At 44.8% G+C, this 18,442-nt stretch overlaps 1 protein-coding gene across 6 annotated transcripts in view; it reads right to left on the bottom strand.

Moving 5' to 3' along the window:
* Positions 1-18,442, bottom strand: part of LOC139562476 (E3 ubiquitin-protein ligase MARCHF8-like) — a 160,856-nt gene that overhangs the window by 73,413 nt on the left and 69,001 nt on the right. The window contains exon 1 of one of the 6 annotated variants that reach the window (XM_071380202.1): positions 3,458-4,341. The exons of the other annotated variants lie outside the window; for them this stretch is intronic. Coding sequence (XP_071236303.1) covers positions 3,458-3,481 — 24 coding nt within the window. The 5' untranslated portion in view covers positions 3,482-4,341. Of the gene's footprint in view, positions 1-3,457; positions 4,342-18,442 lie in introns of those variants that run through there. 6 annotated transcript variants of the gene reach the window in all.

The following is an 18,442-nucleotide window of genomic DNA, read 5'->3' as shown; positions in this document are numbered from 1 at the left end:
CCACCCATAGACACTGATCTAAGATCAGTTTTGTGTTTTCTTCCCTAATGGGTAGGATTTTGTTGAGGGTAAGCTGATCCTAGACCTTTAGTAAAACTGTAGTGACAGTATGCTGTTTCCACTACATGAGACAGCAGCAATCCTTAGCATTAGCTCAGCAAAAACACAGTCCCACAGTTAGCTTGGAAATTAGGTCTGACAGAGGAAAGAGACTGTGTGTCTGTCTGTGTGTCTGTGTGTGTGTTAGAGAGAACTAGAGACATCACATATGTGTGTGTTAAAACCACAGTTCCACAGAGATAGCTCGTAAGTAGGCCTGCAGCTACAAGCAGGAAACAGCCTGTGAGTGAGTGTGTGAGTGTGTGTGCGTGTGAAAAACTTCACAACAGCAGGAAGTTGAGAATGTGGTTTTCCTCCCCTCTTCCTCCCTCTTTCACCTCCCACCCACTCTCATCTGCCTCTCATCTTCCTCCCCCCTCTCATTCCTCTTTTCCTCTCCTCATCTCTTCTTCTCTCAATCTTCCTCTGATTCCTCCTCCCCCTCTCTTCCTCTCCCACATCATCTCTCATCTGCATCTCATCCTGCCTACCCATCTCCCCCCCCCCCTATCTGCCTCTCTTCCATCCCTCCTCATCTCTCCTAATTACATCAGTGTGTCAGAACAGGAACAGGATATGGGAGACTAGTATGTTCTAGTCTAGTGTGTCTGCTGCTCTGTCACTGATACAGGGCTGTCTGAACAGAGCTAACAGCACTGATACAGGGCTGTCTGAACAGAGCTAACAGCACTGATACAGGGCTGTCTGAACAGAGCTAACAGCACTGATACAGGGCTGTCTGAACAGAGCTAACAGCACTGATACAGGGCTGTCTGAACAGAGCTAACAGCACTGATACAGGGCTGTCTGAACAGAGCTAACAGCACTGATACAGGGCTGTCTGAACAGAGCTAACAGCACTGATACAGGGCTGTCTGGACTAGTAAGAGGCAATGGCATGGGATTTTCTCATTGAATGAAGTAAAAGAGGGAGAGAGAGACGGGAGAAACAGAGAGAGAGATAATAACAGAGAGAATGAGAAAGAGAGAGATGATTAGAAAACAATGGAGAAAGCGATCAGTATTCGAGTGTGTGAAAAGTCCTTGTTTTGAGACCCAGATAAGGACGCGGGTGTCAGTTGGAGTTTGAGGCACATTTCCTCATTAAGCACAAGTACAACTTGGTTTGCTTTCCTCTGAACCACTTGAGGGTTTATTTCTGTGTGAGTCCAGTAGTGTCCCCCAAATGGCAGCCTATTTCCCACAGTGCACCTCTTCCGACCACAGCCCTATGGGTTTCCCTATTGTAAAGTAGTGCACTATAAAGGGAACAGGCTGCAATTTGGGAAGCTGAGCAGAACTTGTAGCCACAGATAATCAGTGCACCATAATTAACTGTGTTGACTGGCTCGGCACTCAGCTCCTCTGTGATGTAACCCTAACAGCCACACACACACACACACACACACACACACACACACACACACACACACACACACACACACACACACACACACACACACACACACACACACACACACACACACACACACACACACACACACACACACAGAAAGCAGAGGTCAGAACAGCAGAGACCACAGCAGAGCAGAGCTGCTAATAGTCAAACACTAACGAAACAGGGCGGAGTCTGGAAACTAGGTGTATTTTGTCACAAAACACTGTTGTTATTTGTTTATTTCAACAACACTGAATGACACCACCATGTATGCACAGACACTGCTCCAAAGCATCTGGGTGTGTGTGCGCGCGCGCATGAACGGATGTCTGAAGACAATAACAGACAGACATACAGTGTGTCCTGCACAATCAGGACGCTTCCTTCCCAACCAGGAACAGGGATGAGTCCATCTAGGAGGGCCAGGAGGACTCCAAAACTCACCCATTCAATTCCCTGTCCTGTCCACTCCACCCCTAACAGATTTTAAAGCACAACGGAAGGCAATAAACAACTTTTCTGATAAGCTGTTTTCTGTGGCATCAATATTAGTCAGAAACATTTACTGTCAAAATTGACTACAAAGTGGAAATAGGATAATTTGTCATAAAGTCAGTCTCCTCTAAAACAGACTTTTGTAAGTGAGTTTGTCATGACGTATTTGAGGGTTGGGTTGTGACTTCGGCCCACTAACATGGGATACACAGCTGCGGTGAGGGCACTCTATCCAATCCTACTTTTTTTACTTGAGAAATATTGCACTGAACACCTTAGCTAGATGTAAAATGTGCGATTAAAACGTCAAAATGATTTACAGATTTCTTTAGTTATTTTAGATTCATTCTGACTATCTTGAAGAAGTGATACTGGCTTTGTTCCTATGGTGTATCATGAGGTACAAACATCACACCACATCCCCAAGACTGAAAGAGAAACACATGCAGGAATCAGTGCGTTCAGACACTCTTTAAGCTCCCGTCCCGACATGTGACTACTAATCTCTTTCCTCTGCCTCCATCCCTCCTGTTTAGGGATTTACACAAATCTCTGTCGTTTGGTACAGCAGTCAATGATGTGATCTGCTACTCTGTGGATTTGGAGGAGAGCACTGATAAATCCCCCCCACCTCCGTCAACAAACAATTGTCAGCACACCCATCCCCAAAACATCGCCCCGTGGCTATGTCTGGCCCATCAATGTGTCTGATCTGCTGTTTGGGTTTACTGCTGTCGGAGAGAAAGAGAAGAGAGCGAGATAAAAAGAGCGAGAGGAGAGGAGAAGAGAGAGAGCGAGGTGTGAAATTGGGTCATCCTTTCATACTATGTTAGTGGCAGATGCTCCCCTGACATGCACCTGACACACACACACACACACACACACACACACACACACACACACACACACACACACACACACACACACACACACACACACACACACACACACACACACACACACACACACACACACACACACACACACACACACACACACACACACACACCCCTCCCCCCCACACGTGTGTATCCCCCCACGCACACACACAAAGAAGGGGGCATCAAGAAGGGGGTGAACTCTCTATGCAGAGACAGAAGTGATGGACACACGTTGCCAGTAGAGATTGTTATCTAGCTGCTTCTTTAGAGGAGCTCCAGTCACCACGGAGACAGCAGGCCTCACTATAACAACCACCGAAAGGAGACTGCTTGTACTGCCTCGTCGCTGTCTCACACACACGTTGGTGGTTTCTCTTACTGCGCTAACAAACACATACACACAAGTATGCTGGAGGATGCCCCCCGAGACACACACACACACACACACACACACACACACACACACACACACACACACACACACACACACACACACACACACACACACACACACACACACACACACACACACCTGATAGTCAGTATCAGGTCAACAACAAGTACGAGAAAGAGCCAGCCATACCTTCATCTTCCAACAGGAATTCATGGCTGCTAGATCCTTGAAGCCACACACACACCCTCAGACACCCCACACACAGACAAAGGAACCTGGGGGAGTTACATGCCCCTGTGTAAATCCTCTCCGGGGGAAACAACCATTAGTAAATACACAAGTAGAGCTGTAGCAATGTCACCCAGCCATCTCTTTGGCAATGACAGCTCCCATAACACACCCTGAGACAAAGACAGAATGAGCAGCGATAGAGAGAGGGAGGGATAGCGACAGAAAGGCTACCCTATAGGCTCTGAGCTGCTGCTATTTGTCTGGACTTGCCCGCTCTCTCTCTCCTGCTTACTATACACACACACACTGAGCAAACCCGGCAGGGACGTAATCTGATTGGCCCAAACCCCAATTTCCTCCAGCTGATCCCAATGAGGGGAGGGGCTATCTAATGCATTATTCATGTATGGGAGTCAATTTAAAGTATTCCCACTGCTCACTCAGCTTAACCAGTCCCTCCCCCTAACCTCCCTCAGCCGGTCCCCTGACACACACAAGCAGGCTTGTTCCGTTCAGATGAGAACACAGATTCACCAACCTACACCAATCAGAGAGGATCTTACTGGCCGTCCAATCCACATCAGGGAGAGAGGGAAGTGAAGGGGTTATCAGCTGACAGAGGTTCATTTATCAGAGACATATTCACAGCTGGCAGAGGTTAATTTATTAAAGTCATCCTCACAGCTGATAGAGGTTAATTTATCAGAGTCATCCTCACAGCTGGCAGAGGTTAATTTATTAAAGTCATCCTCACAGCTGACAGAATTTCATTTATTAAAGTCATCCTCACAGCTGACAGAGGTTAATTTATTAAAGTCATCCTCACAGCTGGCAGAGGTTAATTTATCAGAGTCATCCTCACAGCTGGCAGAGGTTAATTTATTAAAGTCATCCTCACAGCTGGCAGAGGTTAATTTATTAAAGTCATCCTCACAGCTGGCAGAGGTTAATTTATTAAAGTCATCCTCACAGCTGGCAGAGGTTAATTTATCAGAGTCATCCTCACAGCTGACAGAGGTTAATTTATCAGAGACATATTCACAGCTGGCAGAGGTTAATTTATTAAAGTCATCCTCACAGCTGGCAGAGGTTAATTTATCAGAGTCATCCTCACAGCTGATAGAGGTTAATTTATCAGAGTCATCCTCACAGCTGGATCCAAGGGCAAATCAAGATCTATAGTTCTGTGAAATCCACAGCCCCACTGGGTGTCAATTATTTTAGTGTTACTGTTTATACATGGATCCAATTGATTTAGCACCATACAGAGTAGAACTGTAATAATGTTAGATAGATTATATTAGAGGAAGAGAGGGAGGGGGAGGGAGGGAGGGAGGGAGGAGGAGAGATAGGAGAGAGAGGAGTTAGGAGAGAAGGGGAAGAAAGAGGAGAGAAGGGGAAGAAAGAGGAGAGAAGGGGAGAAAGAGGAGAGAAGGGGAGAGGAAGAGGAGAGAAGGGGAGAGGAAGAGGAGAGAAGGGGAAGAAAGAGGAGAGAAGGGGAAGAAAGAGGAGAGAAGGGGAGAAAGGGGAGAGAAGGAGAAGAAAGAGGAGAGAAGGGGAGAAAGGGGAGAAATAGGTGAGAAGGGGAGAGAGAGGAGAGGAAGGGGAGAGAAGGGGAGAAAGGGGAGAAAGGGGAGAGAAAGGGGAGAGAAAGTGGAGAGAAGGGGAGAGAGAGGAGAGAAAGGGGAGAGAAAGGGGAGAAAGGGGAGAGAAAGTGGAGAGAAGGGGAGAGAGAGGAGAGAAGGGGAGAGAGAGGAGAGAAGGGGAGAGAAAGAGGAGAGAAGAGGAGAAAGAGAGAGAAGAGGAGAAAGAGAGAGAAGGGGAGAAAGAGAGAGAAGGGGAGAAAAAGAGAGAAGGGGAGAAAGAGGAGAGAAGGAGAGCAAGAGAGAGAAGGGGAGAAAGAGAGAGAAGGGGAGAAAGAGGAGAGAAGGGGAGCAAGAGGAGAGAAGGGGAGCAAGAGAGAGAAGGGGAGCAAGAGAGAGAAGGGGAGAAAGTGGAGAAAGGGATAGCAAGGGGAGAGAAGGGGAGCGAGAGGAGAGAAAGAGGAGACAGAGGAGAGAAGGGGAGAGAGAGGAGAGAAAGAGGAGACAGAGGAGAGAAGGGGAGAGAGAGGAGAGAAAGGGAGAAAAGAGCTACACACTGATATTCATTAGACATGATGAGAGATCTGAGTCTGAGAAAACATGCTCATACTCCCACTATTTAGAGGGGCTGAGAGTCTGAAATAACATTTTGATAATAGAATATAACAGTATAACAGTCTGTATAACAGTATAACAGTCTGTCTGTTGTATCGTATAAGTATATAATGATATTATTTTTGTATACTGGTATCATATTATTGTATCAAGTTGATGATCAGTTGATGGTGAATACCAGACTCTCTGTCTGACCTGATGCCAGACTAACTCATGACTGAGGACACAGAACAGAAGGTGAAGGAACTGCAGGCTTTGTCACGACATTAAACCAACCAATGGGGGCGGGTGGAGCAAAAAACAAAAAACAACACAATAGCCAATCAGAGTTGAGTACCTCCATGTCACCAACCTTTGTGGCGAAAGCTTTACACAACACACCTTCCACATGACATGGCAATTACGTATTTATTACATGACAATTAGGAAGAATGGTGCCGAAGGAGATGGCTGCCGTTTTACCATCCCGTAACCAATTGTGCAATTGTGTATGTTTTTTCACATTATTTGTAAGTTATTTTGTACATATTGTTTCTGCCAATGTGTCTTATGACCGAAAAGAGCTTCTAGATGTCAGGACAACGATTACTCACCCCTTACTGGGGGAATACTTTTTCTTCAATGAGTCGGACGGGAAGGATTTACTTCAGACGCCTGACAAGGCCCTCATCCCCGTCATTCGCAGGAGAAAGAGACGGAGTGGGTAATCTACCTTTACTATCGGTCCTATTAGCCAACGTACAATCAATCGATAAAAAAATAGACAAACTACAATCACGCATATCCTACCAACAGGACATTAAAAACTGTAATATCTTATGTTTCACCGAGTCGTGAATGACGACATGAATAACATACAGCTGGCGGGTTTTATGCTTTTTTGGCAGGATAGAACAGCGGCCTCTCGTAAGACAAGGGGTGAGGGTCTACATATATATATATATATATATATAATTATTTTTTTCACCTTTATTTAACCAGGTAGGCAAGTTGAGAACAAGTTCTCATTTACAATTGCGACCTGGCCAAGATAAAGCAAAGCAGTTCGACACATACAACAACACAGAATTACACATGGAGTAAAACAAACATACAGTCAATAATACAGTAGAAAAATAAGTCTATATACAATGTGAGCAAATGAGGTGAGATAAGGGAGGTAAAGGCAAAAAAAAGGCCATGGTGGCGAAGTAAATACAATATAGCAAGTAAAACACTGGAATGGTAGATTTGCAGTGGAAGAATGTGCAAAGTAGAGATAGAAATAATGGGGTGCAAAGGAGCTAAATAAATAAATAAATAAATACAGTAGGGGGAGAGGTAGTTGTTTGGGCTAAATTATAGATGGGCTATGTACAGGTGCAGTAATCTGTGAGCTGCTCTGACAGCTGGTGCTTAAAGCTAGTGAGGGAGATAAGTGTTTCCAGTTTCAGAGATTTTTGTAGTTCATTCCAGTCATTGGCAGCAGAGAACTGGAAGGAGAGGCGGCCAAAGGAAGAATTGGTTTTGGGGGTGACCAGAGAGATATACCTGCTGGAGCGCGTGGGAGCGCATGCTACAGGTGGGTGCTGCTATGGTGACCAGCGAGCTGAGATAAGGGGGAACTTTACCTAGCAGGTTCTTGTAGATGACCTGGAGCCAGTGGGTTTGGCGACGAGTATGAAGCGAGGGCCAGCCAACGAGAGCGTGCAGGTCGCAGTGGTGGGTAGTATATGGGGCTTTGGTGACAACAGTTAACAACAGCTGGTGCACGAAATCTAAGGAAAACTCTCGACCACCTTTACTCCACACACAGCAACACGTACAAAGCTCTCCCTCGACCTCCATTTGGCATATCTGACCATAATTCTATCCTCCTGATTCCTGCTTACAAACAAAAACTAAAGCAGGAAGCACCAGTGCCTCGGTCAATAAGAAAAGTGGTCAGATGAAGCAGATGCTAAGCTACAGGGCTGTTTTGCTAGCACAGACCGTAAACATTTTCCCGGGATTCTTCAGATGGCATTGAGGAGTATACCACATCAGTCATTGGTTATAGCAATAAGTGCATCAAGGACGTCGTCCTCACAGTGACCGTATGTACATACCTCAACCAGAAGCCATAGATTACAGGCAACATCCGCACTGAGCTAAAGGGTAGAGTTGCCACTTTCAAGGAGCGGAACTCTAACCCGGAAGCTTATAAGAAATCCCGCTATGCCCTCCGACGAACCATCAAACAGGCAAAGCGTAAATACAGGACTAAGTTCGAATCGTACTACACCGGCTCCGATGCTCGTCGGATGTGGCAGGGCTTGCAAACTATTAGACTACAAGGGAAGCACAGCCACGAGCTGCCCAGTGACACGAGCCTACCAGACGAGCTAAACTACCTCTATGCTCGTTTCGAGGCAAGTAACACTGAAGCATACATGATAGCATCAGCTGTTCCGGACGACTGTGTTATCACGCTCTCCGTAGCTGATGTGAGTAAGACCTTTAAACAGGTCAACATTCACAAGGACGCAGGGCCAGACGGATTACCAGGACGTGTACTCCAGACATGCACTGACCAACTGGCAAGTGTCTCCACTGACATTTTCAACCTGTCCCTGACTGAGTCTGTAATACCAACATGTTTCAAACAGACAACCATAGTCCCTGTGCTCAAGAACACTAAGGTAACCTGCCTAAATGACTACTGACCCGTAGCACTCACGTCTGTAGCCATGAAAAGGCTGGCCATGGCTCACATCAACCCTATTATCCCAGAAACCCTAGACCCACTCCAAGTTGCATACCGCCCCAACAGATCCACAGATGATGCAATCTCTATTGCACTCCACACTGCCCTTTCCCACCTGAACAAAAGGAACACCTATGTGAGAATGCTATTCATTGACTACAGCTCAGCGGTCAACACCATAGTGCCCTCAAAGCTCATCACTAAGCTAAGGACCCTGGGACTAAACACCTCCCTCTGCAACTGGATCCTGGACTTCGTGACGGGCTGCCCCCAGGTGGTAAGGGTAGGTAACAACACATCCGCCATGCTTACCTTCAACATGGGTGCGTGCTCAGTCCCCTCCTGTACTCCCTGTTCACTCATGACTGCATGGCCAGGCACGACTCCAACACCATCATCAAGTTTGCCGATGACAACAGTGGTAGGCCTGATCACCAACAATGATGAGACAGCCTATAGGGAGGAGGTCAGAGACCTGGCCGTGTGGTGCCAGGACAACAACCTCTCCCTCAACATGGTCAAGACAAAGGAGATGATTGTAGACTACAGGAAAAGGAGGACCGAGCACGCCCCCATTCTCATCGATGGAGCTGCAGTGGAGCAGGTTGAGAACTTCAAGTTCCTTGGCAACCACATCACCAACAAATTAACATGGTCCAAGCACACGAAGACATTCGTGAAGAGGGCACGACAATGCCTATTCCCCCGCAGGAGACTGAAAAGATTTGGAATGGGTCCTCAGATCCTCAAAAGGTTCTACAGCTGCACCATCGAAAGCATCCTGATTGGTTGCATCACTGCCTGGTATGGCAACTGCTCGGCCTCCGACCGCAAGGCACTACAGAGGGTAGTGTGTACGGCGCAGTACATCACTGGGGCCAAGCTTCCCGCCATCCAGGACCTCTATACCAGGCGGTGTCAGAGGAAGGCCCTAAAAATGGTCAATTTTTTTTTACTTAACACGTTTTTCTTCTTAACTTCTTAAAGCATTGTTGGTTAAGGGCTTGTAAGTAAGCATTTCACTGTAATCGGCGCATGTGACAAATACAATTTGATTTGATTTTTTGAATTATTTATTATATGACATGGCCAATTAGGCATCAACCAGCTGGCATGACGGTGTGTGTTTCTATGTTCACATGTAGGCTGATTTATGACTATAGGTGTGTTGATGGTCAGCATACACACACACACACACACACACACACACACACACACACACACACACACACACACACACACACACACACACACACACACACACACACACACACACACACACACACACACACACACACACGCACAATCAGTCAGAGAAAATCTCCCATGTCTCAGGAGACTCACAGGGAGCCAATAAATACTACTACAGTCCTTGCTCTCTGGGCAGTACTGACAACAGACAGTACTAGTAACATGGCTCTCCACCTCTATTGGCAATAGCACTATTTGAAAAGGTTAACGGTCTCTAACTTCTACTCAGCAGGACTGTGTAACACCAGCATCCCTTGAGCTTGTCTATCTCTGCAGGGACGACACACCACTGGCTGCTGAGGGACCGCAGTAGGACAAATCTGATTTAGTAATCACCTCAGTCTCAGCGCTGAGATTATTATACTGATAACTGTGTAAAGCTTGACCTTGTACATTACATAATAATGCAATTTAAAAGCAACATAACTACATTAGAATTTGCAGTACAAAAGTGGAATGGTTATTCCCTTATAATAACACAGAACATTATTCTACTGTATCACTATGGTTATTACTCTCTATGTCCTCGTGTCAATAGCAAATAACATATTTACCTATTAATTTATGTTCTGTCGTGTGTGTGTGTGTGTGTGTGTGTGTGTGTGTGTGTGTGTGTGTGTGTGTGTGTGTGTGTGTGTGTGTGTGTGTGTGATTGCTTGCATGTGTGTTCAGCTGCATGTCCATGGGTGTGTAGGCATCAATCAAATGCTATGCAGACTGTGATATTAGGCTGATTAGACTGCAGGTCCATTCACTAATGAGTTTGATAACTCAGAGGCAGGTAGCACCATAACATGAGATTACTGTTGACATGCTGTTTACTGTGCTAATTATAGCCTTCCAGTATACTGCTAGGTCTCTGTGACTGACAGGATAATACTGCCATTATGTTTACCTGACACCTCATTCATGATGAGTAGAGAGATTTGAAAACCAAGAAACACAACATATGATCACTTCCTGTAACGTGCCCAAAGTCAGTTACGCAGACTAGACCATCATTTGTCTGTATTGTTGTCAATGAGGGGAGTGACAAATTATTCCCTAATTAATAGTTTTGATTACAATCTGACTCATATTACACACGGGAGTAAATTGGCATTCATGTTCATACAATAATAACCGTGATAATCATATTTAATTTGTAAAGCGCATTTCTGATATGGTCTCTTGAATTATTTCACACGGTCAAACATTCATATTTCAAGCGACAATATTTACAACGCTATTGTCCCGTCTGAACAGGGGCTGATTTAATTATAATTTAACGTTACTGAACAATCAGTAAGATGAATTGATAAATTATAGACTTCCTGTTAGAAAGGAAAACCAGCAGTACTTTGGTTCCAAAGGGACTCAAACTGTGCAGAAATGATACAGAACTTTGTAACTGTAATTGTGTGTATAATTATACATTTACTGTAGATTACCTCAGCTCACCAGCAATACCAATTTATATTTATAGTGCAATTGTGTATAATTATACAGAACTTTGTAACTGTCATTTTGTGTATAATTATACGTTTAGATTGCTGCAGCTCGCCAGCATTGATGTTGCTTCAATAAAGCTTTCAGTTTACCCATAGCTAGCCTATTACGTAAAGTCATACATATCTATTATCTATGGGAACATTCAGGTGGACTATACGGCCGGTACAGCATGGAAGGAAAGCATCATGCCAGGTAGAAGTAAGGAGTCTTGGCTTGTGCGAGCCGGAACGGCTCATAGGAGCCTATCTCCTGTTTCTGTAGCGTGAGGCAGCTTGATGTACAAGTCCAGCCCCTGGACAGGACACTAGTCTATGATGAGGCCATGTAGAGGCCATGGAGAGAACATGGAAAGGCCATGGAGAGAGAGTTCTCATCTATATTATTCGTAGCCGTCTATCTACCACCACAAACCGATGCTGGCACTAAGACCGCACTCAACCAGCTGTATAAGGCCATAAGCAAACAAGAAAATGCACATCCAGAGGCGGCGCTCCAAAGGCCATAGAGAGGCCATAGAGAGGCCATAGAGAGGCCATAGAGAGGCCATAGAGAGGCCATAGAGAGGACATGGAGAGGCCATGGAGAGGCCATAGAGAGGCCATAGAGAGGCCATAGAGAGGCCATAGAGAGGCCATAGAGAGGACATGGAGAGGCCATGGAGAGGCCATAGAGAGGCCATAGAGAGGCCATAGAGAGGCCATAGAGAGGCCATAGAGAGGCCATAGAGAGGACATGGAGAGGCCATGGAGAGGCCATAGAGAGGCCATAGAGAGGACATGGAGAGGCCATGGAGAGGCCATGGAGAGGCCACGGAGAGACCATGGAGAGACCCCAGCGAGGACATGTAGAGGCCATGGAGAGGCCATGGAGAGACCACAGCGCGGACATGTAGAGACCATGGAGAGGCCATGGAGAGACCACAGCGAGGACATGGAGAGACCATGGAGAGGCCATGGAGAGGCCATGGAGAGGCCACAGCGAGGACATGTAGAGGACATGGAGAGGACATGGAGAGACCCCAGCGAGGACATGTAGAGGCCATGGCGAGGCCACAGCGAGGACATGAAGAGGACACAGAGAGGACATGGAGAGACCCCAGCGAGGACATGTAGAGACCATGGAGAGGCCACAGCGAGGACATGTAGAGGACATGGAGAGACCACAGCGAGGACATGTAGAGACCATGGAGAGGGGAGATTGAAAAGGAAAAGATGTGGAGGGGGAAGAAGAGAAAGACTAAATACAGAGAGAGAAAGTGTGAGAGAGGTAAAGACAGACGAGAAGGAGAATTTAGCAGAGGGAGAAAAAGCAAAGCGAGAGAGAGAGAGAGAGAGAGAGAGAGAGAGAGAGAGAGAGAGGACAGGACGAGAGACAGATAGGGAGAAAAACGAGAAAAGCAAAAGGAGAGAATAGGAGAGTGAGGAGGAGGAGGGGAGAGATTTGATCGGGAGAAAAGGAGTAAGAAAGGTGTTAGAGAAAGGGAAAGAGAGAGACAGAGAGAGAAAGAGAGATGACAACCTAATCTCCATAGAGGGAAGAAGACATTAGATCTCCTGTGGGGCATGAAATTACCCTGTAATAGTCCTTTCAGTTCATATTCAAATATACACTCATACATACTGATAACCACAGCACTGTACAAGGGTTGCACTGCACGCCTTTACCCAACAGTTCTATCAAATCATACTGGAGAGATGGGGGGGATGAGGAAGAGGGAGAGAAAGATGGAGGGAGGGTATATCAGCCAAGAAAGTATATCAGCCGAGATTCCTCTAAAGTACAGCGTACAACCTGTATCACTTACAGAAATCGATTTCGAACCCTTCTTGAAGATTTCAGACTTCTTGTTATTATTCCCCAACAGTCTCTATATTTCCCATCTCGGTATGTATATGAGATCCAGTCTGCTTTGATGTGCTCACATCTCATCATATATTCCCTGTGTGATTCAGCTCATTACATCATGATAAGACTTATAGCCTGCAAATGCCTTTACACAACATACAGGGACGGCAGGTAGCCTAGTGGTTAGAGCGTTGGGCCAGTAACCGAAAGGTTGCTAGATCGAATCCCTGAGCTGACAAGGTAAAAATCTGTCATTCTGCCCCTGAATAAGGCAGTTAACCCACTGTTCCTAGGCCGTCATTGTAAATAAGAATTTGTTCTTAAATGAACAGTCATATCTCACTAGACGGCCAACATCAGTATAAACGTTTCTATTTTAATCAGCCAAACTACACTGAACAAAAATATTAACGCAACATGTAAAGTGTTGGTCCCATGTTTCATGAGCTGACAGAAAAGATCCCAGTTCCATACTCACAAGAAGCTTATTTCTATCAAATTGTGTGCATACATTTGTTTACATCCCTGTTGGTGAGCATTTATCCTTCACCAAGATAATCCATTCACCTGACAGGTGTGGAATATCAGGAAGCTGATTAAACAGCATGATCATTACACAGGTGCATCTTGTGCTGGGAACAATAAAAGGCCAATGTCACACCACAATGCCACAGATGTCTCATGTTGAGGGAGAGTGTAATTGGCATGCTGACTGCAGGAATGTCCACCAGAGCTGTTGCCAGATCATTTAATGTTAATTTCTCTACCATAAGCCGCCTCCAACATCGTTTAGAGAAATTGGCAGTACGTCCAACCGGCCTCAGAACCGCAGACCACGTGTAAGCATGCCAGCCCAGGACCTCCACACCCGGCTTCTCACACTCCCCAGTGACCTGGTTCAGAGAGAGAGAGAGAGAAACTCCCCAGTGACCTGGTTCAGAGAGAGAGAGAGAGAAACTCCCCAGTGACCTGGTTCAGAGAGAGAGAGAGAAACTCCACTGTGACCTGGTTCAGAGAGAGAGAGAGAAACTCCCCAGTGACCTGGTTCAGAGAGAGAGAGAAACTCCACAGTGACCTGGTTCAGAGAGAGAGAGAGAGAAACTCCCCAGTGACCTGGTTCAGAGAGAAAGAGAGAAACTCCCCAGTGACCTGGTTCAGAGAGAAAGAGAGAAACTCCCCAGTGACCTGGTTCAGAGAGAGAGAGAGAGAGAGAGAGAGAGAGAGAGAAACTCCACAGTGACCTGGTTCAGAGAGAGAGAGAGAAACTCCCCAGTGACCTGGTTCAGAGAGAGAGAGAGAGAAACTCCCCAGTGACCTGGTTCAGAGAGAGAGAGAGAAACTCCCCAGTGACCTGGTTCAGAGAGAGAGAGAGAGAAACTCCCCAGTGACCTGGTTCAGAGAGAGAGAGAGAAACTCCCCAGTGACCTGGTTCAGAGAGAGAGAGAGAACTCCCCAGTGACCTGGTTCAGAGAGAGAGAGAGAAACTCCCCAGTGACCTGGTTCAGAGAGAGAGAGAGAAACTCCCCAGTGACCTGGTTCAGAGAGAGAGAGAGAAACTCCCCAGTGACCTGGTTCAGAGAGAGAGAGAGAAACTCCCCAGTGACCTGGTTCAGAGAGAGAGAGAGAAACTCCCCAGTGACCTGGTTCAGAGAGAGAGAGAGAGAGAGAAACTCCACAGTGACCTGGTTCAGAGAGAGAGAGAGAAACTCCCCAGTGACCTGGTTCAGAGAGAGAGAGAGAAACTCCCCAGTGACCTGGTTCAGAGAGAGAGAGAGAGAGAGAGAGAGAGAGAGAGAGAGAGAGAGAGAGAGAGAGAGAGAGAGAGAGAGAGAGAGAGAGAGAGAGAGAGAGAGAGAGAGAGAGAGAGAGAGAGAGAGAGAGAGAGACTAATCTTCCCCCCTCAGAGTCACCCTACTTCAATGAAGAGAGTTTCTCCATTCTAGAGGGGGAGATTAGTCACTTTCAGGCCCAAGGCAACGTACTGGTCTGTGGAGACCTGAATGCTAGAACAGCAGAAGAACAAGACACTATTAACAGTCATGGGGATAAACACCTACCAGGAAGCAACAACCTTTCCCTCCCCACATACCCCCACAGAAACAACTATGACAAAGTGAAAAACAAAAACGGAGTACAGCTCCTGAGGCTCTGTCGAACACTGGGTCTGTACATAGTCAATGGCAGGCTGAGAGGAGACTCTTTTGGTAGGTACACCTACAGCTCATCTCTTGGCAGCAGCACTGTAGACTACTTCCTCACCGACCTAAACCCAGAGTCTCTCAGAGCCTTCACAGTCAGCCCACTAACACCTCTCTCAGACCACAGTAAAATCACAGTGTATCTGAGAAGAGCAGAACCCAACCATGAAGCATCACGGCCCAATAAATTACATGGTACTAAACAAGCCTATAGATGGAGTGCAAACAGTACAGACATCTACCAAAAAGCAATTAGTAGCCAAAAAATACAATCTCTCCTGGACAACTTTTTAGCCTTAACGTTCTCCTTCAGCAATGAAGGTGTAAATTTGGCCGTTAGGAACATAAACTTTATATTTTACAAATTAGCCTCCTTGGCTAATCTAAAGAAGCATAAGAGCAAACCAAAAATAACAGATAATGAAAAATGGTTTGATAATGATTGCAAAAATCTAAGAAAGTCATTGAGAAATATATCTAATCAAAAACACAGAGAACCAGACAACAAAAATATACGCCTTCAATATGGGGAAACACTGAAGCAATACAAACGCACCCTAAGAACAAAAAAGGAACAGCACATTAGAAATCAGCTGGATGGAATTGAGGAATCCATAGAATCAAACCACTTCTGGGAGAATTGGAATAAATTAAACAAACCTCATCATGAGGAATTGGCTATCCAAAATGGGGATATGTGGAGAAATCACTTTGCAAACCTCTACAGCAATATAACAAAGAGCCCAGAACAAAAAGATATACAAGAAAAATTACAAATCCTTGAATTAGCAGTCAAAGACTATCAGAATCCTGTGGATACCCCAATTACAGAAGAAGAATTATTGGAAAAACTATGCAATCTCCAACCCAAAAAGGCCTGTGGTGCTGATGGTATTTTAAATGAAATGATCAAATATACAGACCACAAATTCAAATTGGCTATACTCAAACTCTTCAACATTATCCTCACTGCAGGTATTTTCCCCGATATTTGGAACCAGGGATTGATCACACCAATCTATAAAAATGGAGACAAATTTGACCCAAATAATTACAGAGGAATTTGCGTTAACAGCAACTTGGGGAAAATTCTCTGCAGTATTATAAATAGCAGACTACATCATTTCCTTGACGAACACAACGTCCTGAGCAGAAGCCAGATTGGATTTCTAAAAAATTATCGTACAACAGACCACATTTACACCCTCCACACTCTAATTGATAAACAAGTTAACCAAAACAAAGGCAAAATCTACTCGTGTTTTGTAGATTTCAAGAAAGCATTTGATTCAATTTGGCACGAAGGTCTTTTTTATAAACTAATAGAAAGTGGTATTGGAGGGAAAACATATGATTTTATTAAATCAATGTACACTAAAAACAAATGTGCGGTTAAAATTGGCAACAAGCAAACAGACTTCTTCTCTCAGGGGCGTGGAGTGAAACAGGGCTGCCCAATAAGTCCAACATTATTTAACATCTACATTAATGAATTGGCAAAAATATTAGAAGAATCGGCAGCACCTGGTATCACCCTACACAACACTGAAATCAAGTGTCTGCTGTACGCAGATGACCTGGTGCTGCTGTCTCCCACTAAAGAGGGGTTACAGCAGCACCTAGATCGTCTTCACAGGTTCTGTCAGACCTGGGCTCTGACCGTTAACCTAAAAAAAAACAAATATAATGATATTCCAAAAAAGGTCGGGAAATAAGGATGACAAATATAAATTCTATTTGGACACAGTTCTATTAGAACACACCAAAAACTACACATATCTAGGACTAAATATCAGCAACACAGGTAGCTTTCACATGGCTGTGAATGAGCTGAGAGACAAAGCAAGAAGAGCATTCTATGCCATTAAAAGGAACATCAAAATTGAAATTCCAATTAGAATCTGGCTCAAAATTTTTCAATCAGTTATAGAACCAATTGCTCTATATGGTAGTGAAGTATGGGGTCCACTCTCTAATAATGAATTTACCAAATGGGACAAACATCCAATTGAAATATTGCATGCAGAGTTTTGCAAGACTGTTTTGCAAGTACAAAGAAAAACTCCAAATAACGCATGTAGGGCAGAATTGGGCCAATACCCCCTCCTCATTCGAATAGAAAAAAGAGCCATCAAATTTTACAACCATCTAAAAACAAGTGACCCCAAAACATTCCATCACACAGCTCTACAATGTCAAGAGATGAAACCAGAGAAGAGTCCCCTCAGCCAGCTGGTTCTGAGGCTCAGTTCACCAACCCAAACCAACCCCATAGAGCCTCGGGACAGCCCTCAGAAAATCTGGCCCAACCAAATCATCACAAAACAAAAAGAAAAATATATAACCTATTGGAAAGACACCACAAAAAATCAAAGTAAACTTCAATGCTATTTGTCTCTAAACAGACAGTACATGGTGGCAGACTATCTGACCACTGTGACTGATAGAAAACTGAGGAAAACATTGACTAGGTACAGACTCAGTGAGCACAGTCTGGCTATAGAGACCGGTCGTCACAGACAAACCTGGCTGCCCAGAGAGGACAGGCTGTGCTCACTCTGCTCCAGGGGAGAGGTAGAGACAGAGGTGCATTTCCTACTACACTGTGACAAATACTCAGACCTAAGAGCATATTTCTTTCCCAAAATTATAACTCAATACAAAGAATTTGAAACTATAAAAGATGAAGAAAAAATCAAATATTTATTGGGTGAAAAGCCAAAATGTGCAGTTTTGGCAGCCAAATATGTGTCCTCCTGCCACAACCTGAGGGACAGCCAGTGAAAAATGCAAAGTAATGTTGATAATATTTCCCATTTAGCTTAGTTTTGTTTTGTCTTTCATACCAGGTCATATGTCTTCTCAAGTCATGTTGACACTGGTCTACTACTGTTGCTTTAATGTATTGTTGTTCTGATTAATATTGTTGTTGTAGTTGCTGTTAATGGTAATCCCATGTCCACTACTACTATTATTATTGCTGTTGGTTCCACCATTTATTTATATATAAATATATATATATTTTGTATATATATACATATATATATTAGATTTTTATTTTTCGATATGTATACTTTGACAATGTAAGTAATAATGAACTTGCCATGTCAATAAAGTCAATTGAATTGAATTGAATTGAGAGAGAGAGAGAGAGAGAGAGAGAGAGAGAGAGAGAGAGAGAGAGAGAGAGAGCGAGACAGCGAGACAGCGAGACAGAGAGACAGAGAGACAGAGA

This window comes from Salvelinus alpinus, chromosome 32, assembly GCF_045679555.1.
Source record: "Salvelinus alpinus chromosome 32, SLU_Salpinus.1, whole genome shotgun sequence".
NCBI lineage: Eukaryota > Metazoa > Chordata > Actinopteri > Salmoniformes > Salmonidae > Salvelinus > Salvelinus alpinus.
Note: the sequence above shows the minus strand (reverse complement) of the source record. Positions and strands in the feature narration are given on the sequence as shown.